Source organism: Caretta caretta, chromosome 8 (assembly GCF_965140235.1).
Source record: "Caretta caretta isolate rCarCar2 chromosome 8, rCarCar1.hap1, whole genome shotgun sequence".
Classification (NCBI taxonomy): domain Eukaryota; kingdom Metazoa; phylum Chordata; order Testudines; family Cheloniidae; genus Caretta; species Caretta caretta.
In genome coordinates, this window is record NC_134213.1 from 91,133,247 (window position 1) to 91,156,142 (window position 22,896).

General features: G+C 41.2%; 1 protein-coding gene across 3 annotated transcripts; it reads right to left on the reverse strand.

Annotated features, from left to right (window-relative positions):
• Window positions 1-1,578: 1,578 nt before the first annotated feature.
• Window positions 1,579-21,453, reverse strand: UBE2U (ubiquitin conjugating enzyme E2 U). 3 transcript variants are annotated; one of them, XM_048862109.2, is made up of 10 exons: window positions 20,949-21,449; window positions 19,318-19,399; window positions 17,742-17,834; window positions 15,484-15,581; window positions 14,226-14,352; window positions 13,149-13,230; window positions 9,605-9,693; window positions 8,413-8,497; window positions 3,586-3,701; window positions 1,579-2,400 (listed from the first exon to the last, which is right to left on the reverse strand). In XM_048862109.2, exons 1-10 carry the CDS (start codon window positions 21,012-21,014, stop codon window positions 2,276-2,278), a joined length of 963 nt encoding a protein of 320 aa, XP_048718066.1. In that variant the 5' UTR covers window positions 21,015-21,449; the 3' UTR covers window positions 1,579-2,275. The 3 variants fall into 3 exon arrangements, with proteins under 3 accessions (XP_048718066.1, XP_048718068.1, XP_048718069.1); XM_048862111.2 differs by lacking the exon at window positions 20,949-21,449 and adding an exon at window positions 18,069-18,139; XM_048862112.2 differs by lacking the exons at window positions 8,413-8,497; window positions 9,605-9,693 and having other exon boundaries at window positions 20,949-21,453.
• Window positions 21,454-22,896: the final 1,443 nt, after the last annotated feature.

The window sequence follows — 22,896 nt, forward strand, 5'->3', positions numbered from 1 at the left end:
GGTCAGGCTTGACAAAGCCCTGGCTGGGATGATTTAGTTGGGGATTGGTCCTGCTTTGGGCAGGGAGTTGGACTAGATGACCTCCTGAGGTCCCTTCCAACCCTGATATTCTATGTTTCTATGATTAACCTATAGTTTATGAAAGTCATTGGGGAGTTCCAAATGTCTGTTATTTTGTCTTAGAAACAAGACAATAATTTTCTTTTAAGTTTTAACTTAAATGCCTGCATTTTTAGAGATATCTAGAGATGGCAAATGAGATCAGAGCCCCTTTGGGTTAGGCAGCGTGAAAACACATGGAGAGACACAGACCCCCACCCCAAAGAGTTTGCAATCGTAAGAGAAAAGGCAAACAAAGGATGGGGCAGGAAAGAAATGCTCCAAGAGGTGAATTGTCCACAGCATGCAATAGGTAGCAGCAGAGCCAGGAAGAGATCCCAGGTCATTTACGTCCCAATTCAGTGCACCATCCATTTTTCTTAGGTACTTACAACGCCCCTGTGACTGGGCATGCCTCTGTGGTATGCCCTCGCGGCCCACCAGGGCATGACTCACCCAGCCCCAGGTCTTTGCAGGCCAGCTGTCCTTCCAGCTAAGGCGCACTTCAGACCTACCCCTTCCAGGCTGTTGAGGTCCAAAAGAAATCAGGAACAAGAAACCACAGCTCTAAACAGGGTTTCCTGATGTATGTTCAGTGGGACCCTCCCTTCTATTCAGGGCTTGTCTTCAAACAGTCCATACTTCAGTTGATCTGACAGGGTCTGGTCGTCCCTTCTAAGGGGGCTTGTCTGACCGACAAGCTAGCTCAGTCTCTGGGCTGCAGCCAGGCTTCTCACATCAGGAGAAGCAGATTTGATGGAGTTAGTTCTCCTCCTTTTAACTCCCCTCTTCATGCTTCACATCTGCTGCCAGTGTAGTAGGATGGGGCTCATTGGCTCCTCCGGCTCTCTTTAACCCTTTCGTTGCCAGTGTGGGGCCTATCTGCCCCATCACAGCCCCCCCCCCGCCCTATCACTGTAATAGCTGAGCACCTAACTATATCTCATGTGTTTATCCTCACAACACTCCTGTGAGGTAGGGAAGTCTATTATCCTCATTGTATAGATGGGAAGCTGTACTAGATTCCAAATATTTTTCAAAGTTTACCAAATACCTGACATTTCTAATTGATTCCACCACACACTATCATTTGTACCCCTTACCAGTCCTCTCTGGCTTTAGGTTCCCCTATGACACACAGTGCACCACTATGATTAGTTAAATGATAGTGGTACCTCAAAGCCCCAGTCAGGACTGGTACTAGGCACCATACAGACACAGAGCAAAAGGACAGTCCCTGGCTCAAGCAGTTTACAATCTACAACTTTTGTAAGCGCCAGTAAAAACTAGACGGTTCTATGGGCCTGACTCTGCAGTCCCTAAGTCAGCAAAGCCCCTGCTGACGTAAATAAGAGAACCTGATTGGGTCTTGAAATCTAGGTAGTATGGATTCAGGCCATAGGCCTTATTTCTTCCTTTATGAATCCTTCCCCTCTTTTTTCACATACCTATGATTTACCAGACTGTTAGCCACCAGACTAGTAGGCATAAACTGAGCTTCCTTTATAACCTAGATAAGGCCACTATTGATAAGCCAGAAAGTTATTGTTAAGAGGCACATTAAGTTTTTTCCCAGAAGCTGTACAACATTCACTCCTTTTTCAGCTAACATTGGTTTAGGGATCATGTATATTAAAGGCTGCATCATAACCCATAAGCATGAATGGTCAGAATTAAAGTTACAAGAGCAACATTAGCTTTGCCATTTTCTGGTTTTTGAGTGCTTAAAGACAGAACCTTAAAGTGTAGTTTGACTATAAAAATGACTATGGAGAAATGGTCTCTTCTTAATAGATCTGACTCCAAACACACACAGAGAGCAGATCTTCTGTCTGTAATGACCAACCCATTTTTTACTCCGTTAAGTCCTCTAGAGTGAACACAACTAAGATAGTGCACTGCAGAGTCTTGGGCAGCACCAACAGAGAGATGTAATAAGATCCAAGCGGTAACTCCACAGCAAATCCACTGAAGACAATGTGGTGGCACAGATATCAGCGAATAATCTGAGATTTCTGCTCAGTTTTTACTCACCTTCTCATTGAAGCTGATAGGAATTTGCCTGAATAAGGAGTGAGTGAGAACTAAGGATTCACCCCATAGGACTGGTACAGAAGTCCTTTGATAAATGGTAAGAAAAAAAGTGTTTCCGGGTCTGTATATGTGATCTTACAGTTTAATCCTCTAATCCTTTGGTACAAAGAGTGTTAGTCCAGGCTACTAGATTGTCCACTTCACTCTCCCACGGCTCTTCCTCTTTGCTGAGGGGTCTCTTTTCACCTGCTGCTTGACTTTCTGGTTCTGGACCAGTCACATGGATGGTTTGAAATATCCATAGAAGAACAGATTAATAAAGAGAAAGGAGACAACAGGTAAGTATAAATAAGCTTTCCAAAACAAGCCACAGTCACATTTTTCATTTTTAAAATGCAGATCTTAATTTGCTCTGATTTCTGGATCCATATCTCCTAGGCATATACAGCGACTGTACATATGTATATACACATAGTATAAATCACATATATCTATGTGAAAAAATTGCAAAATCATGTGATAAACCACAATTATCATACAGCTCTGTCTGCCTCTCCTTAACTCTGACCACTATCCCATCTAAACGGGGACTACTTCTAATATCACAAACTGCTTTAATCAACTGCCATAGAATTAGAACGAAAACCCCAACCTATCAAATGTGGAGTTTCTCCCCCATCTTACACTGGGACTCAGGCTCAGGACAAGGCAATGTTCTGTCTTGGACTCGTGACAAGTTCTTTCTGCCATTCACACCACCACACTCATGGTATTAAAGACTGTGTCAGTAGGGCTCTTTTGACTCCCACATGTAACAGCTATGGTTCAGCTCTCCACATCATCATTAAGAGCCAGCCCAGTATCTTGTACTAGTGAAAATGTGACCTAATTCCTGATCCTAGAAATGTAGAGTCTGATTCTCCTCTCTTTTACACAGGTGAAAGTTCACTCACTTCAGTGGAGTTACTCCTACTTTTCACTGGAGCAAGTCAGGAGAATCAGGCCTGTAAACTTGATTCTCATCTGGAGCCTGATCCATTGAAGTGAATGGAAAGATTCCCATTGTCTTCAGTGGGTTTGGATCAGGTGCCTGGTCAGCTGTCACTGAAGGGCGGAAGTTCATATGCAAGTTCCATTTATGCTTTGGTCAACAGAGAATAAAAACTGCAACCCGTACAAGGGCATAGGAGATTTGAATCCAGGCATATACTGATAGACTCAATTTCTGCCCTTGAGTCTGATACTGCTCCATCAATGTCAACTGGAGTTTTACCCTCAACAGAAGCAGGATTGGATCCATCATGCCAACACTCTTCAGGCCTGATTCAAATTTCACATTGGTTTTAAAATACAATGGAGCTAATTCTGATTTACACCAGTGTAAGTGAACAGTAAATCAGGTTCTATGTGCACATATCAGAAACATTACATTGTATGGTACTGATTCTTTACCTGGAGTTTGGTAAAGCAGGTTGTTGTCCTGTTCCATTTTCCTAATTTCTATCAGTTTCTCATCTATTGTTTGCTGCCTCTGCTTTCTGATGAGTTGAGAGACAATAGCATTGTATCTGTAAGCAGAAACAGAAGTAAATTAATGGATACTATCAAACATAAATTTGGTTAAACCTAACTTAAATAGGGCCCAAATCAACAGAACACTTAAGCATGTGCTCAACTTCAAACGTGCTTAAGCCCATTCCTAGTCAGCAAAGCACTAAGCTGTAATAAACAAGAACCTGAAAGTGACACTGATTATCGGTATGGTTCTGTAACTCTGGCCTTAATCCAGCAAAGCACTTAAGCACATGCATAATTTTAAACATGTGAGTAGTTCCACTAAAGTCAATGGGATTACTCGCATAATTAAAGTTAACCATGTGCTTAAGTGCTTTGCTGGATCAGGGCCTGAGTGTTTGGCACTTTGCAGAATTGAGCCTTATAGACGTATGTAAAACTGAGAGCTTGTCTACACTGGTCAGGTAATGCACTCTATGGGGGTGTGTGATTTCTAAAGCATACTAACAGGTTGTGCATTAATTGGTCCATGTAGACCAGCTGGTGTGCACTGAGGTGTTACCTGTGAAACAAGTACAAAAACATGTGAATTTCTAGCACATGGTATAATTTTTAAGCTGACAATGTCCCTTTCAGCCTTCTCATTCAAAAAATTTGCCTGCCATTTTAAACAGGTTACATTTGGAGACAGAAAGCACAAAGCAATGGATTGAAAAGATAAAAGGATGTCAAATGAATTAAGTGCAACTCTAAAAAGTAATTGTTTCTGTTTCTTACTGGAACAGAATACACCACTGTATTCAAACCCTGCAAACTATTGTAATAATCTTTGTACAAAGTCTGCTTTGCAGTATATCATCTGAAAACTCATAATTTGCTGGTCAGTATTGTCCTGATAAAATGTGTGTGACAACATTGTATGTGAAGTTATAAGATTCCCCTGTATGGTGTTAACACATGTTCCAAACACCACACCACTGCCCAAACAGAAGTTGGCAAACAGGTATGTCCTAAACAAAGGAATGTATGCTCTGCTTAATTTGCATTTAAGTAGTAACAGAATCATCAAGCAGGAAGGAAAACAAAGAAAGTTCCAACAGATGGAAAAAAACAGGAAGAAATATCCTTCCACATAGACTCTTTAGCTCCTGGGTCTCAACTGGAAATGTTTTTCAAGAGGGGACTGAAACTATAAAAGGAGGGACAACCCCCCATCCCCACCCCGGCACCTTATTCTCTCTCCCTTCCTATCGCATTCACTGCGCCTGAAGAGACAAAGGAAGCAGCCATGGGACTCTGGGGAAGGGGTCCTGACCTGAGAGTTTGATCAGTAATCTGCTGAAGCATGTGGTGAGAAACTTTGCTTGAATCTTAGATAGTTTGTTAACTTAGGTGTTAGTAAATGTCTTCCCTTTATTTTCCTAGTAACCATTTCTGACTTTTATGCCTCATTACTTGTACTAATTTAAAATCTCTCTCTATTGTTAATAAATTTGTTTTACTGTTTTAGATAAAACAATCAGTTCAGGTTGAAGTTCCTGGGTAACTCCATTTGGGGTAACAAGTTGTGTGCATATTATTCCCTTAAAGGAATAACGGACTCAGTATATTTGCACTGCCCAGGAGAGGGTGGGGGAGTACAAGATGTGTTTCTGGGGGAAAATCTGAGACTGGGAGTGTGTTGGGGCTGGTGTTCTTTAAGGCTGGTAAGAGCCAAGGTGTGGCTAGCTGGCTGCAGCACACACACAGACATAGCTGGGAGTGACTTACGTGCTGGAGGCTGTTAGCGTGAGCCACAAAGCATTGTACAGGGCACCCCAGGTTACACGGCAGGGGTGGCACAGCTACTCATTAATCTGGATTGTACCCTGGTACGTCACACTTACACTTACGTTCTGCCTCAAAGATTCGTTTACTATTGTTAATGTCTCAGACTCCTCCCCACTTTCTGTCTGCACCATTAGAATATAACTAAGTGTGTGAGGGAAGACTGTTGGAGTAATTAAATTCACAGTATGATGTACTTTAAAACATAGGCATAATAGGATGCCACTCCAATGGTTTTTTTAATGTCTTGTTATTTTCTCTTGGCTGGTAGATAATATTTGATATATTCATACCTTCCGGGACATTTTTGATCTCTTTGCATTGGGGAAAAGGCTATAGAATGGGTTGCTGTTAATGGGACTTTTAATTTATCTTTGATAAAATGAAATTGAAAGTTCAACTACATAAAGAGAACATTTGTTCAATGCATTCTCTTTCCAGCCAGAAGGTGGCAAACAAGGTTTTAGCTTTTGATAAATAAAATTGCACCACTGTTTTCAGGGGTAGGAAGAGTTAAAAAAAATGTAGAAGTGTATTCGCTTTATGTACTTTTTCTTTCGAAGTAACCCAGCAGTAGTGAATTTTAAAAAGGAAATGGTGCTCAGTTAGTCTACATGATTCGGATGCCTTTTCACATCAGAGGAGAAAAAATACAAAAGGATCAATCTTTACACATTCATTACCACATTAAGTCACTTAACCTCTCTGCTTCCTCAGTTTCCTCATGTACAAAATGAAGGTAATGGAGTTACCTGCCACACAGGGGAATTGTGCAGCTGCATTAATTAGTAAAGCACTTTGAGATCCTCGGCTGAAAGCTTGTGCTCAAGTACTTTGCTGAACAAGTACTATAGCTGTGTGCTGGGGAACTTCTTTATTCCTTTTATTCTCATCTTCAGAAAACTTCACTCTGACATAAAACCTAACCATTAATTTTCAAGATCCTCCAACATTCCAGGCCTTTCCACGTGCCCTCCAGATACTAATTCTTTACTGTTCACCCATTTTGTCCCTGCACACTATCTTCCTTCTCCAACTATCAGAAGATTTATCCATCTGCCTGACTCTCTGGCTGCTTTCAATGCCATTTCAAGATCCATCTCTGCTTTCTGGCCTATGATTTTATAATTTCACTAAAATTATAAACAACATATCGTGTACCTGGGTGTCCCTTGTGACCAACCATTCTCTCTGTATCTCTGCCCTATGGGTTGCTAACCCTCCAAGATTGTCCTGGAGCCTCCAGGAATTAAAGATTAATCTTTAATTAAAAAGTATATCATGTGATGAAACCTCCAGGAATTTATCTGACCAAAATTGGCAACTATCTCATCTAACGATGATGTGCCACATTCAGCTATTTGTTACTTCAGGGTAAATCATAGGCTCAGCAGAGTTAGTCCAGATTTTTACTGGTGTAACTGAGAGCTGAATTTGACTCAACACTAATTACATACATACTAGTGTAGTAAATGAATGTACATAATCAGCTGTGAAACATCTTGTAATCCTTTTATATGAATAGTGTTATACAAAAGCAAACTGTGTTGCAATCTATTTTATGTTTCATGAATGAGTTACAACTTTAATAAGAAAATGTCAACTATATTATTATATAGCCAACAATTAAGGTTGTTTCTGCACTGATGTCAGAAAATTTGGCCTCTTACTTCCCTACTCAATGCTACGAGTGAAGGACATATTGCAAGCTTTAAAGCATGAACATGTTTTGTGAGCTGTTTGCAATTGGGGAAAGAATACCAAAATACTGTTTGAACCTGGTTCCGGGCATTTGAACCTGCCTTTGATTAATCAAACCCAGAAGTCCAAAAAGAGAAAAAAACCTGTTAAAAGTACATGGTCTCCTACCACCAGAGGGCAGTGAGATGTGGCTATTTCAAACCAATAGGTTCCCTCCTCTACCCACTCCCCCCCCCCCCAGAAAAACCACACAGTAATTTCCTTTCCAGCTCCAATGAAACTAACATGAAAAATGTGCTATGCTTGACAGTGAAAGACAGCTTTCCGAAACAACTCCTGACTGTTGAGCCATATGCAAAAATGGACAGATGAGTTTAAAAGGACAAGTTCCTGGTTTTTCTGAATATTTTCTTGGGTCATGTAGGATGCTTTGGCACTACATAATGAAACAATTATCAAACATAGAAAACAAAGGAGTTCTGTTGAAGGAAATAAAACAAGGAAGTCATGTCCAAGGAAAATTAACCTTATATTTTAGAGGTTTCTTCAGAAAGAAAAATAAGCTTTCAATTTGGGTTAAGAACTTGCTGTCCTTCAAATTCAACCTGAAATTACCCATTCATTTTCTTCCAATTCATGCTGAAGGCAAATAGGATTTGAACGGTAAAAGCGGTTCCTAACTTTTTGGCCTGTTGTAAAGGTTCAGCAGCAATAAAAAGGAGTGAGAAAGTCCAGTTTGATCTGAAAGATTACAGGGCAGCACAATGACCTTGCATTTTGCTTTGCCTTTTCCTTACAAACGCTGCTGGGAAACAGGGCTTCGGTCACAGGGGAACTTAGAGTGAAATGAGAGTAGGCACTCAAAATGTAAGGGCCTTGGTCCAGATCCTCAGCTGACTTTACGTGCCTGAGCTGTGTTTGGCAGGGTGGAAGGAAGCGGTGGAGAACCTGTGGGAGTCCCAGAGTCATTCTGGTGCTCAAGAGGCTCACTTTACTGCTGGTCCATAAAAAAGCAGCAGGCATCCATTCTAGTAGAGCCCTGTCCTAGAACTTTCTCGGGCACTACTAGGTGGGAATCCTACACTGCTTCTGTTCCCAGTGCCCTCTACCCTCAGACCATCCACACAAAAACAAAACACAAACAAAAGCACTACAGTTCAAATGTTGCCATTGCACATGCAAAGACCTGGGCCTAAATGTATAACAATTTAAGCTCAGTAGATTTAAGACACTTACGAATTCTCATCCCATTCTCCTGTTTCTTTCACATTTTTTGCCTTCCAGCCATAACAATTCCCTATAAATGCTGGATCTTCAAACACTATAATGGCATAATTACAGAAAGTTACAGTTAGAGAAAAAGATGCACCGGTCATCACATTCCCCAAAGAAATAGTAAATATCAGATTAGTACAAGTATATGTGTCACTTAGAGAAGTTTATAGCAGAATCCTGCACTATTAAAGTCAATGAGAGTCAATGGAATCAGGACTTAAACCACTAACAATTCTGACCTCAGTTAAAATGGGGTAAATTTGAAGTAATTCCATGAAACTCAGTGGAGTTACTCCGATAAACACTAGTGTAATTGAGAGCAAATTTTGATCTCTTGTCTTAGGTGGATAGCAACACTATATGTGCATTTTTAAAGTATTACAAATAAAACAACAAAATAGGACAAGAATTACAACTGAAATGCATGAACATAAAGTGGTGATTATATGATACACATTTCTTTTGAATAGAATATATAATAAATAACAATATAAACCTGATCCTGCAGACCGAAACTCCAATAAGTAATCCCCCTAAAATCCTATTAAAACACTGTCATGCATCCAAGTATGCTGGTAACTTAGTTAAAACAGACTCTGGTGGTGGAACACCGCATTATCATCAGAGCAATGTGTTGGCCATGGTCCACATCTGTTTTGTTTTGATCTTATCATCCTCCCAAACATTTTCCTACTCGTCATAATTGTACACACTTCACTAATGACTCCTTAATACGTTTTCTTCCGTACAAACCTAGGTTTCCAAACTTCCTAACAAGAACTTACTTAGATTGTAAATTCTTGGGGGCAGAGACCCTCTTTTTCTTCCATGTTTGTACATTGGACCTGCTGTGCTAGGCGGAATCCATGACTGGGACTCCTAGGACAATTCAACAATAAATAAGAATAAGGGCCTGATCTTCAACTGGTGTAAACTGACATAGCTCTACTGAAATCATTACAGCTATGTCAATTTACATCACCTGAGGATCTGACCCTAATTTGTGGATGCTTAAGATATTACAGCTTGATTCTGATCTCACCATCAGGAACAATGCCACTGAAGTCAACGTTGTACACAAGTGTAAATCCTGCAGGAGAGAAGAATCAGGGCCATTATGTTTAATTTTACTAAATCAGGCATATCATCTTACATGGGGCTTTAAAATGTTCTGCTGCTTTTGATGTGGCTATTCCTGACCACATCCTGTGGTAATCTTCAAACGAAATGGTTGTAATCCTTCTGAAAATATAAATGCATAGTAAAGTTTCTGGTGATCAGACAATTTGGTAGTAAACAAAGATTTTCATGTATAACCTTCCACAAAACAACAGAATGAATTAAAAGGGTTTTAAATTACTGCATTACTGGCTGCTTGCAAATGACAGAGAAATAGAGTCACTAGTGTGTAAAGCAGCCATCTTAAACAAGAGCAAACACTAATATTTTAAAGACGTTTTAGCTATGTTTACATGTTACGGGTTTATGAGACAACCAGATGGATTATTTTCATAGTCTGCCCCCCTCTCCCCCACAGCCCCTTCCAGGGATTAGTTTAGCAGAAAAGAACCAATTTTCTGATTATTTATAAAGCAGATCTGGTTAAGGGAATATATAGCTAACAGGAATATATACCTTCTAAAATAGCTATCATAACTCACCAACAAACAACACAGGAGAGAGTTTTTTAAAATCCTCTTTATATGTTTTATGGCTATATCTTTAGTCTCAAAACTATTACACATATATTCAATATAAATGAAGCAAAGTTGCTATTTCAATATTGCATTTTCCAACTATTAATTGTATTACTGTCTGGTTTATTCACACTCACACTTGACCAAATTCTCCTCCCAGTTAAACTTTGTGCTCACTCTAACTTGCACCAAGGCTAATACAGTCCCCAGCCAGCTTCACCCCCTCATCTATACCAAGGATTAAGCTCAAGAGGTGAAATCCTGGCCCCATTCAACTCAATGGGAGTTTTAGCATGGACTTCAATGGAGTCAGGATTTCACCCCAAATCTCTATACAGACTCTAGAATAAAGACAAGTGTAGGGTTTCATGGCCCAGCTGCCTCAGAAATAACGTGGCATAAAAAACATGAAAAGAAATTTTGAAAAAGAGAAATATACATCCTTTTTGCTGGTGACATATCTCAGAAACAGTACGTCAGACCACTTCATTCTGGCCCAAAAATCTGGTCAAAGACCATTTATACTAGACATCAACTACAGAGGTTTCACATGAGGCATTTAGAAGAGGGGGTTAAGGCCAAAAAATAGAAAAAGAAAAGTTGGTTGCGACCTTATACGAATATATCTTCACAATACATTATTTTGTTCAAAATTAGGAATATCAATTAGCCTTTTGAAACGTATTATCTCTCTTGCCATTACATGTTTAAGCACAATTGTTTGGGTAGCTAAGTAAACTCATTTTAACATGGTGGAGGTGATTTTCCCTAGATTATTAGCTCTGTGGGGCAGGGACTGTCTTTTTTGTTCTACCTCTATACCACACCTACCACATTAGGGTCTTGGTCCAGGAGTGGGGCTTGCAGATGCTACCACAATCCTACTACTACTACTAGCTTTCAGACACTACCTCTGCCCCCATTGAAATCAGTGGAGTTGTGTTAGGGCTTGTCTACATGTTGCTTTAGTCTGCACCTGAGGGGTGTAAATTTTAGTTCACACTACGTGTCATGCACTAACTGGCCTATGTGGACCATGCTGGCATGCGCTATCTTCGGGGTAGGCAACCTATGGCCCGCATGCCAAAGGCAGCACGCGAGCTGATTTTCAGTGGCACTCACACTGCCTGGGTCCTGGCCACCGGTCCGGGGGGTCCGGGGGGGGCCTCTGCATTTTATTTTAATTTTAAATGAAGCTTCTTAAACATTTTAAAAACCCTATTTACTTTACATACAACAGTAGTTTAGTTATATGTTAAAGACTTATAGAAGGAGACCTTCTAAAAATGTTAAAATGTATCACTGGCGCGCGAAACCTTAAATTAGAGTGAATAAATGTAGACTCAGCCCACCACTTCTGAAAGGTTGCCGACCCTTGCACTAGATGATCCCTAGTACATGTTAATGTAGTCTCATTTCAAACAGTAACATGTTAACATGCAGTAGGGAACATCTAGTGTGTATCAGCAGAGTCCCCATAGGCCAGTTAGTGTGCAACATGCTAGTGTGGACTAAAATGTATACCCCTCTGGTGTTGACTAAAGCACAATGTAGACAAACCCTCCACGAGAGCAGTTAGGCCAACACTGAGTGCTTTTGAGAATCCGACCCGATGGCATCACCTTTTGGAATACATGGACGTGGAACACCACAAATTTATTGTCTTGCTTGGCTCTTCATTATGTACTGTATTGTCTTGTGCTAGGTGCTTTTGTTTCAATAAAGATACCTTTACAATTTAATCCTCAAAAAAGACAAATAAAACAAATCGGTCTATGTAATTCTATATAGTTTTATAGATAACAAGAGATAATTGTACGTGTGAACCAGGAAAACTGCTGCAATCCCATTGCTGTCAGACATTCAGGAGGCAATAGTGAAGTTCAGAGGGAGGAAACCAGCCCGTGAGAAAACATGGACCTTTGAGCTCAATGACCACCATTATTTTTATCTATCCAGTGTCCTCCTGACATACCCTAGCCTTTGAAGTCCTGTAAAATGTCAAAAGCAGCTCTTCAGATGTGTTTTGCTTTTACCAATATTTAAAGCTATATCCTGAAAAGGAAATGATTCCATTATGGAGCCTGACACTTAATTCCTTCCATTCCAGACCCAGAACTTTCACTTCAGTCAGTGGAAGCCCTGGGTGTCCAAAGAAGGTGGGATTGATCCATAATACGTTGGTGACAAACTAATACTCTTCATTCTTTTTGTAATGGTTCTGATTCTGTATCCTCTGAAGTTCATGCAAAACTTAATGATCCCACTTCCATTGGAGTTAACAGCAAAACTTCCACTGATAACTTCAGAAGGAGCAACATCAGGTTGAGAGCGTATTAAGAGCTATATCCCAAAAAGAGCAATTATTTTCTTTTTCCCGTTAGTGGATATTCCCAATTATTTAACTTTCTTATGGAAACATCTGGCAAGCGGTTGCCTTCACAGTTATTGCCAGTAAGTCTTATGTCCAACTGAAATGAGTTCCTTACCTACCGGCGTATAGCCAGGAATTGTGTCATTGTTGGGCCAAGTGATATTTTGGTTGGACCTAGTCAATGACATTTATTCCAGGAGATTATACATATTTTAGGTTATTTATTATTTTAATAGTATAGGGAAACCAATAAACTCTTTCTAGAATACACAAGACTGTTTTTATTTTGCATTTATTTCTATAGTGCTAGAGTTGTGCATGACGTTACTACTGAAATAATTCTCAGGTTAAATTTCAAGCTAACATACAGGGCCCGGTTCTCTTCCTAATTCAGGTCCCTTTGCACCACTCCAGAATCTGACTGTATCTGGTCACCTGTGAATTCCCTTAGTGTTAGGGTTTGAAGCTAGTGTATTGAGTTCCTACCCCATCCCTATCTCCAGGAACTAGCATTTAGGGTGAGTCTAGCACAATAGGGGTGAAATCCTGGCCCTACTAAAGTCACATGCAAAACTCTCATTGGCTTCAGTGGGGCCAAGATTACTTAGTTCATCATAACTTGTTACCTGACATGGCCCCGAGAAGATGCTTCAGATGGCAAGTAATACTTTGGAGAAGAAGCACAAACTTTCCCAGTGCTAGAAAGGTCTGCAAAGGAGAAGATGAACATTTAAAAAAAAAAAAACTTTATGACTCAGATCCTGTAAATTGGTTCAGTTCCACTGACTTCAATGGAGCTATGTTGATTTATATCAGATAAAGATTCCCCCCCAGTACTCATACAATTAACAACCCATCACATCTGCACTATGGTATAGATACCGGGTTTGATTCCCCTCTGCATGTGCACCACTCCTCCTGTCCCTTTCATTAATAACATCAGCCAAAAGGAGTGCAGCCGTCCCACCCAGTACTCCGGAGGTTTGGGTAGGCAGCTGGCACAGCAGCAGATTCTGATGACTTTGTGCCAGCAGGAAGGTCCTTTGCAACAGGCAAATTCTCCTCTAGGAACCAACCCATTATTGCCAGAATACAGCCACTTTGTGGCACCTGAGTGGCATGAAGTGGTCAGAGTGGGCTGGAATTTGGCTCATTGAGAGCAAGTACAGCCACAGTACTAACCTTTCATATCTGCCACTTGCTCTGCTTGCTCCAATAACATGAAATACACTGACCCAAATTCTGCCCCAATTTATACCCTAGTTGTAGCTGCTTTTTCAGGGTAGTCATTGTATAGCATAACCATAGCACACTGAAGATTTACAAGGCAAGTACAATTCATATTAGGCAGGCAAGTCATGGAAAGGATAGCAGTATTTCTGCTCTCTGGCTCCCGGATTCATCTAACACCCTTCCTCTTACTTACTTTTCCTGCAACAGATCTGACATTCCCTAATATCATTATGTAAATTATACTGGTTCTCACTCACCAACGTGTAATTTATAGGGCCACTTACATTCGCTCTGAATTTGGCCCAGCATATTCCCTTTCAAAACACTAACTGGTGTTTGTTGACATTAAATTACCAGTCATACTAGTATAAATTTACTGTTGTGCATACAATAAACTGTTTTTTAAAGAAGGAGTTTTAAAAGAAACAAGACTATATTTATGGGTAATAACAAAACAAGTACAGTATTACCTTCTAGGTGCTGGCTAGTTCTAACACATTGTATAACCATTTGTCTGTACAAGGATATGTTGTTTTTCAGCATTTCTGCTGCTTCCACATTCACTGCATTTTCCAGTTCTGGATTAGAAAGCATGACCTGTATAAAGGTATAAACATGCACACACACACACCCCCACATACAGAGAGAGAGAGAGAGAGAGAGAGAGAGTACATATTGGTCTCTAAAACATCTATTCTTCTCAGAACACATAATCCATCAAAACTGTTGATTTCATAGTTTTACAATGAATTAATAACAATCATACTGGTATGTTAAATTCAAAGCAAAAACGAGGCTGCTTTGTGCTTTTTACGATTGAGATTGGGCCCTTCATTTTGATTTCCTTAAAAAAGGGCTACATGGTCATAACCTATGCTCCCTTCTTCCTGTTTTCTCTCAGGTTTTTGTGTAATTCCAAGCAGACAGCCATGAATGATACATGACTGCCATTTGTTTTACTCATAACCAATACTAGGGTGTCCACAAAAATCACGCATACATCTGGGGGCCATTTTCAGTCATGAGTGGAGGGCAGGATATCCTTCATAGTGATGGGAAAGACATTAAAAAGGGATATGACTTGCTCCAAGGAGAAAGCTGTATGAATTTTTTTCTTGGAAGAAAAGGAAGTAAATTTGAAACATTGAGGCCTGTGTGTTAAAAATGAAGGTAGCTGCTTTGAGTTACTCACGAATCTCAAGACCTATGTCAACACTCGTGATCAAGACTTTGACCATGAGATAATTCAGGAATTTAAAAGTAGAGCTATCAGCATTTTAAAAGTATTTTTTAAAGTACAGCGAATCAGGCAGAGTACACATGTCTTGAGCAGTGGCTTACTCAAGATAAGAAAGCATAAATCCAAAAGATCAAAGTAGCTACTGGTCAAAAATATTTAGCACTGGCAACAGCTTCAATCATACTCATTCATTTATCTATCTGTCTGTCTTACTCAGAAGTAATGTGCTGCCAAATAAGACACCAGGGAACAAATTCAGAAGTAAAAATAAAGTAAACATTAAAAAAAAGATGTTCCACAGAATATATTTGCTGTGGCTCTGAAGTTATCCAGCCATTTGCATTTTTAATTTTAAACCAAATGAATAATCCTACATCCCACAATCAGTCTGCATGTTTGAAATCCCTACTATATAAGTAAAGTACATTTTAGTATTTTCTTTTATGAAAGAGATTTAAAGTCAGTAGTTTACAATACCCTTTTCTTACCTGGACAGCGAGTAAAATGCTACTCATCGTTAACTTTCCATTCCACTCTTTAGGGTTTTCTAGAAAATCTATACAAGGTCTCCCCGAGTGCTGATCCACTGTGTTGAAAAAAAAACAGTTGTGTAACTTCAAAAGAGTTCAGCAATATGGCTGTTGTATGCTAGAGGAACGAGGGAGAGTTACTGTTTTATTTATAGCTTTAAATTACTCAGACTACCCAGGTGTTGCACAGGGCAAATCAAGGTAACCGGATGTTCCTATCATTGTCACACTTGTCCTCCCTTCCACACTCCCTCTGATTGTTCAGTTAGATTACACTCTTACTTTGTTTTTGTATGGTGTCTGTACAACAGGGCCAAAACCCTGAGTTGAGCCTTTGGCATAGCTGCAATTCACGTACCAAACAATAATACAGATTTACATTGATCATCATAGCTATTTGCTTTCTATTTCTGAAGTGCACTGAATCACCAAAGTATCAAACTGTGGGCTAAACTCTCTTGAGTAGCACCAATGTATCCTTTCACTGGGGATTCAAAGGTATCATTGAGGCTAGTATTTGGCCCCTAATTTGTAAAGTGTATGAGTTTCCAGGACTAAAGCTGGCCACAAAAAATTCTGTCTGTCAAAGTTTATTATTGAAATAACATAAAAAAGTATGTTAAAAGAACATTTACATTGCAAAGTCAAGTATTCAAAAATTAGGAAATGCCAGATGTATGGTTACCTGTGCAATCTTAAGGGCTTATCTACATGGGAAAGTTTTTCCTGTACAATTTCAGTCTTTTTGGCACACACTGCCACAAGTCCACATAGAAAAATTCTAGTTTTGATTTATCTGGCATTTTATCACATTTTCCTTAATCTGTTTTGAAAGCAGGATAACTATTTCAGAATGAGTTATACTAGTATAAGCTTTGTGTGGACACATCTCGATTCTGCATAAACCCACCACTTCTGGCAGTCCTCCCACTGCCATCCCAAACTGCACTGCTTCACATCTGTTTACCAGTGTGTCCTCTACTGCTTCAGGGCTTAGCTTGACCGGACGTCACCTCTTTTTAAATGCTGGCACACACCTGGATACACCCCTTTACAATTTCAGCTTGTAGCAAGTTCACACACCCAGAGTCACATATCCATTATGGCAGCCATACATTGTGCTTCTGAGTGGGCCTGTCTAGAAGTCCTGGATCTCCTTGCCCTGTGGGGACAGGGACATGTCCAGTCCATTTTAACAGCAGTCACTGTTTTACACTGATTTACAAGTGGCCATCGGAGCAAGAGTGAGAGAAGGGGCACTCACAGGACAAAGCCCAGTGTTGTGCTAAAACGAAGGAGCTGCAGCAGAGTTACTACACCGCTAGGGACACAAACAGGACCTCTGGTAGTGCTCTCGGTACCTGCCCTTCCTATGAGGAGCTGTACTAGATTTTTGATGAGGACACTACCTGTGAATCCCATCATAGGGTTCTGGACAGTTTGACCAAGGCATCGGAAGGTGTTAAAATGACCACAAACCCATCCAGGAGGCTATTCCCCTAGGCAGCCAAGATCTCTTTGGTACACCAAATCCGAAGGCAGAGAGCACCAGAGATGCCCCCAAAACCCAGATGAAGAGCCAGCTTGTCAGTGCTGTGGAGGGGACCTCTTCTGGTCAGAGTGATGTGCTGTATTACAATAAAACTGTATAGGGGAATTTAAACAACTTTGTTCCATGTACTGGCTGGGCGCTGTAATGCTTGGCAAATGTGAGCTATGATACTATATGTCTGCTCAGCTTTTATTAACACAGCCTTTGGCTATGTAGACTTCTTTCTTGCATTTCACTTTGTGCAGGATGGGAAGTTATGCAGGACACAGGGGAAGAGGGAGCTCCTGCTGCAGTAGCAGACACTCTCTAGGAAGGGACATGTGCTTTCGTTGTCCCTAAGGGCATGCTGAGCCCAGAGACAGCCCAGTTTTCAAACAGATGAGTCTTAATAAGACCCAGATCCTGCATTTAATCAATGAATCCTGCATTTGGGCATTGAGGCATGAAAATGGAGATTTATGCACCTGTGGGACAACCTGAGCATTCAAATGCATGGTTTAGACATGGTTTATGAATTCCCTGCCTGAAAATTGCACAGAGTTGTTGGGAGGGGTTGAACAAGGTTTCTGTTGGAACAACGATAGTACAGGAAATAAAAGTCAAGCTAAACAAGTAGCTGAAATATCTAACTACATGATCAGACAATTTCTCACGTGGTCCTTACCATTGGGATGGAATGGAATGGTGTTGAACATAACAGTTGGAGGGACACTATTGTACTCTTCAGTGTACTTTATTGACAGCTGGAGAACAGCCCCTATTATGAGAAAGAGATTGGTATTAACTAATGTACTATCTTGTATTTAACAAGCACACCTGTGTTGCATTTGTCCAATGAAGGCTTTGCTATTATAGGTTTTTTGTTTTGTTGTTGAAAGTTGTGTTCCTTGTGCTAATGTTAACAAGCTCTGGAAAACAACAGGTGAAGCAGGATGCTTCACATTAGATGAAAATGCTTATTTAAACTATCTCTAATAATACATATACTTACTGGATTGCTGAGTTATCGTCATCAGTTGAACTTAGTGCCATTGAAGAGTGTCAGATGAACAGGTCTGGAAGCTGAAATCAATTCACAGAACAGGTACTCGATGTGCCAAGGCACAGCAGGGCTGGAGTAAGGCAGAAACACTCTAAACCTACGCCTACGGTCCCAGTTCCTGGACTTACGGGATTACATTCTGGATTCAGCTTTCATTTGTTAAAAAAGTAAGTTTCTACTCTTCGAAGGGTTGCAAAGAAACCCTTGAAAACATGACCTGACTGTAACCGCTGCAGACAGCCTGAGAAGTGGAAACTGCTTGATGCATCTCGAGATGGAGTCACTGAGTTCTGGGGATACCCTGCTACCATTAATAAGTGTGAGGGCCCCTGATGCTTCTCCTGGGGAGAAAAGGGCGTTTCATATCCCTTCTTTGATCTCTCAAGGTCGGGGGAAGGGTCATGGTATGGGGGCCAGACTGTGGGAATGAAGCCACAGGGAGCCCCATGTCATGGTGTGCCTAGGGCTCATGATTGCCTCAATCCAGTCCTGACACAGGGTAAGCTTCCCCACACTACCACATAAGTGTACCTCAGTGTTGTCTTGTAAGGACCATAGTTAGGGATGAGTGAGGAGGTTAGACTCCTTCTTTATTCTGGGCTCTATTTTGTAAGGTGCTGAACACCCCTGTAAAATAGCACTGTTCAGTAGCTCAGCATCTTGCAAGCCTGAACCCTCTATCAACAGCCTTAAGAAGGAAGTCAGTTAGGACCAAAAACAGTAGGGTTTTTTGTTTCTTTTTTTTTTTTAAATGTGGACAGGTTGTTTAATAGGATGGGACTGTGGCCACCAAACTGCTGTCAGAGGGTAACAACTTTCAGTCACTACTTACTCTACCTGTGATGAGTAAGAGTCAACCATCTACAGATAAAGTGGTTATTAGTGATTTCCTGAGACACAGATCTCTTGGCTGGGATTTGAAATTCAGTGCCTCCTATGAAAATTCCACCCCTTATTTTGTAAAATATTCACCTAGTTGTACATTGAATAACAACAAACATAATTTACAAAGTGTTAATGTAGTCATGGAGGGGTACTAAAAACAAATGTGCAGCTAATAATGAAAAGCCAGTCAAGTTCTGTATGCTTTCTTAAAACTGTTCGCATTATCAATTTTTTAAAATAGCCAGAAGGATAGACATAACATTACACAAACACTTATAAAATCACATGGTATGGTAAAATCTTTATATGTTACCTTCCCAGAGAGAATCCTTGAGTCCCTGGACTTCGGCTAGCCATTCTAGCAAATTATCCTTTATAGGAGTGACAAAGATGCCCTAAAACAAAGGTACAAAAAGAAGATAAAGTGTGGAACGTGATGAACTTGACATGTTCCCTTAAAAAAAATACCTGCTTACTTTTCAAGTTAAAATTAAGAGTTGTGAGAATTAGTTAATTAATGTTTCTAAAGGACTTTGAGACCTTTGGATGCATGAAAATACTATGTGGAAACATGAAAGATTCTTATGAAACCTAACAATAAAAATACGCATATATATGTAATGTGGTCATAGTCCTTTTCAACCTGGCTTTTTTGGGAAGGGTGGATGGGTAGGAAATATAGCATATTGCTACAGAGATAATATTTTTATGAAAATAAAACTGCCAAGCATCATCAGCTAGCACTGGATTTGGACTAGTTATCAGTCCCAGAGCCAGCCAGTCCACACAAATATTTTGTTTTAAATTTTTGTTAAGTAGTTCACTTGCCACATGGACTCTGACACCAAAATTCCTTTCCCAAGTTCCCTTAAGGGTTTTGTGTGCACACTGGAGAAATACAAATGGGGTACTTAAAAAACCAATGTGAAGCTAACCAGAAGTCAGTGGGATTTTTGCACGCATATGGGGACTGCAATAGCAGGTTGTCCATTTGGATTCTTATTAAACTTCCTCTAATTACCAATGAAATCCCAAAAGAATAAAGCTCCACTATTATGAAACCATGTACAGTTATAGTTCATTAAATTACATCTGATGATCTGTGGAATTAACTTTGAAAATGAAGGATAGTAGGGTTAACCTTCCTCCCCCTGCCAAAAAAACCCACAACAACCACCACCCGAGAATTCAGAGGAACAGCCGTGTTAGTCTGTATTCGCAAAAAGAAAAGGAGTACTTGTGGCACCTTAGAGACTAACCAATTTATTTGAGCATGAGCTTTCGTGAGCTACAGCTCACTTCATCAGATGTATACCGTGGAAACTGCAGCAGACTTTATATACACACAGAGAATATGAAACAATACCTCCTCCCACCCCACTGTCCTGCTGGTAATAGCTTATCTAAAGTGATCAACAGGTGGGCCATTTCCAGCACAAATCCAGGTTTTCTCACCCTCCACCCCCCCACACAAATTCACTCTCCTGCTGGTGCTAGCCCATCCAAAGTGACAACTCTTTACATAATCAGTCGGGCTATTTCCTGCATAGATCCAGGTTTTCTCACATCCCCCCCACCCCCATACACACACAAACTCACTCTCCTGCTGGTAATAGCTCTGGAGCTAGAAGGTGTAGGTTCCAGCTCAAGTAGACATACCTGCACTAGCTCTGATCAAGCTAGCTTGATAAAAATAGAAATGCAGATGCAGTGGTGCAAGGGGTGGGACTGGCTGCCCACCCAAGTGCAATTCAGGACAAGACTCTAGGTACGTACTCTGTACATAATTTTGTGGTTTTACTTCTTTTGTTGAGGAGGGGTGTGGGAAGGGATGCTAACACAAAATGGGGGAAAGCCAGACTCAGGATGTAAAAAAGATGCCAGTTGCATGTTAATGGGTTATACCAGCTTAGATATTGGAAAATATACAAAGATACTACTCACAAAAATGTTGTCTTCTTTATACTCCAGATACTCTCTTTCCAACAAGAAGTAAGCTCTGGAGTGCATAGCAATAAGAGAACTTGCGCAGGCCTCTTTCTCTCTTGCCTTCCCCTCACAATATAGTTCTGGCTTCACAGAAGCTGTCCTCTTGCAAAAGGGCAGGTGATCCTCCCACTCTAATTCCTGCCTCACAGCGGTTAGTGGCTTGTGCACATAATTTCTAAAGGGTTTGCACGGAGTTTAAAGAGGCTAATGGCCCTGAGCTGAAATCCAAAGGAGTCAGTCAGAGCTAAAAGCACCACACGGAGCTGGTGAACGCTCAGTAGCAGAGGCTAAACAAACCCAGATAAGGAGCTTATTCCTGATCCATTGAATTTTCTTATATGGCTGGACAGTGTCTATAGGAGGAGGAGCGCCAGGGCAGCTGGGAGCCCCCGCAGCACATAGCAGAGGTACAAGGAATAGGCTGGACTCTGTGTATAGTGTTACCCAGCAACAGATTCCTTGGTCTGCTCAGCTGGAAAGGCTATGGCTTTGTTCCCCGCCCAGCCAATCACAGGAGGTCTTAGTTCATTAATCGGCTTGCCCCAATCACAAGTGGCCTTTCACCCAGCACTTAAAAAAGAGAGTTCCCCCTGGCTGCAGCTGCCATGACACTAGAGGCAAAGCTTAGAGGCCAAGCCATGACTCTAGAGGAGGGGTCGGCAACCTTTGGCACATGGCCCGTCAGGGAAATCCGCTGGCAGGCTGGGACGGTTTGTTTGCAGCATCTGCAAGTTTGGCCAATCGCAGCTCCCACTGGCTGCAGTTCGCCATTCCAGGCCAATGGGGGCTGCGGGAAGCGGTGGCCAGCACGTCCCTCGGCCAACACCGCTTCCCGTAGCTCCCATTGGCCTGGAACAGAGAACCGCGGCCAGTGGGAGCCGCGATTGGCTGAATCTGCAGACACTGCAGGTAAACAATCCCCCCGGTCCGCCAGCAGATTTCCCTGATGGGCTGCGTGCCAAAGGTTGCCGATCCCTGCTTAGAGGCAAAGGCCAAGTCCTGACATTAGGGACCGAACCTGAGCCTAGGAAGATGCCCTTATGGGGCATCCATCTTCCTGGGTTGATAACTGCCTGGGCAAAGGGCTGCCGGAAGTTGGCTCTGCCCCTGGAAGTGTCATCATGAGTTTTAAAGATTGGGGAGTTTTATAGGGTAAGAATTACACACGCACCACTTATAGTCTGTACCACTGAATAAAACTATGTCTGGTTACAACTCCACCAGCTCCCACACTATTATCCTGAAGTGCACCCCTTTGCCCAAGCCAGACCTAGTTGCCTTATTCCCAAACACCTCAGGCCCAAGCTTCCGGGTCAAATGTGAATGGAGACGAGTTTAAAAAAATGCGGCTGTTTAGCTCTGTCATGCTCACACAGCAAACCCTTCAACGCCGGGGGAGAGAGAGAGATTATAAATCTGCCTGTGCTAGGAACAGCACTGACAGAGCACTCTGTCCTCAGATCTGAACTTACGTTAATAAGGGTTAGGTATCACTGTCCCCAGAGGGAGAGGAAAAGCAGCTTGCCTAAGGTCACATAAAAAGTGAATCAGGGCAGAGCTCAGCATACAACTGCTTTCTCCTGACTCCCAGCGTCCTGTAGTTTGACTGCTTTGCAACGTTACCTCCTCTTCTGCATTAGCTCTGGAATGACAGGCTTTATTTAATACAGCAGCCAGCTGATTACAGAAAATAATTGCTCTGACATCTGGGCAGACTCTGTTACAGCTAAGTTTAATATCTTCATGTTTATTTATTAAATACATTAATAATGCCCATACAGTTCGGGGGGGGGGAGACATAAATAATCCTTCCTTAGTTAAAATTGGAGAATTAGCATCATGTTGGATATAGCTTGCAAAAGGCCCAATTCTCCATCTGTTTACTCAAGCGAGGAGAGTTCTA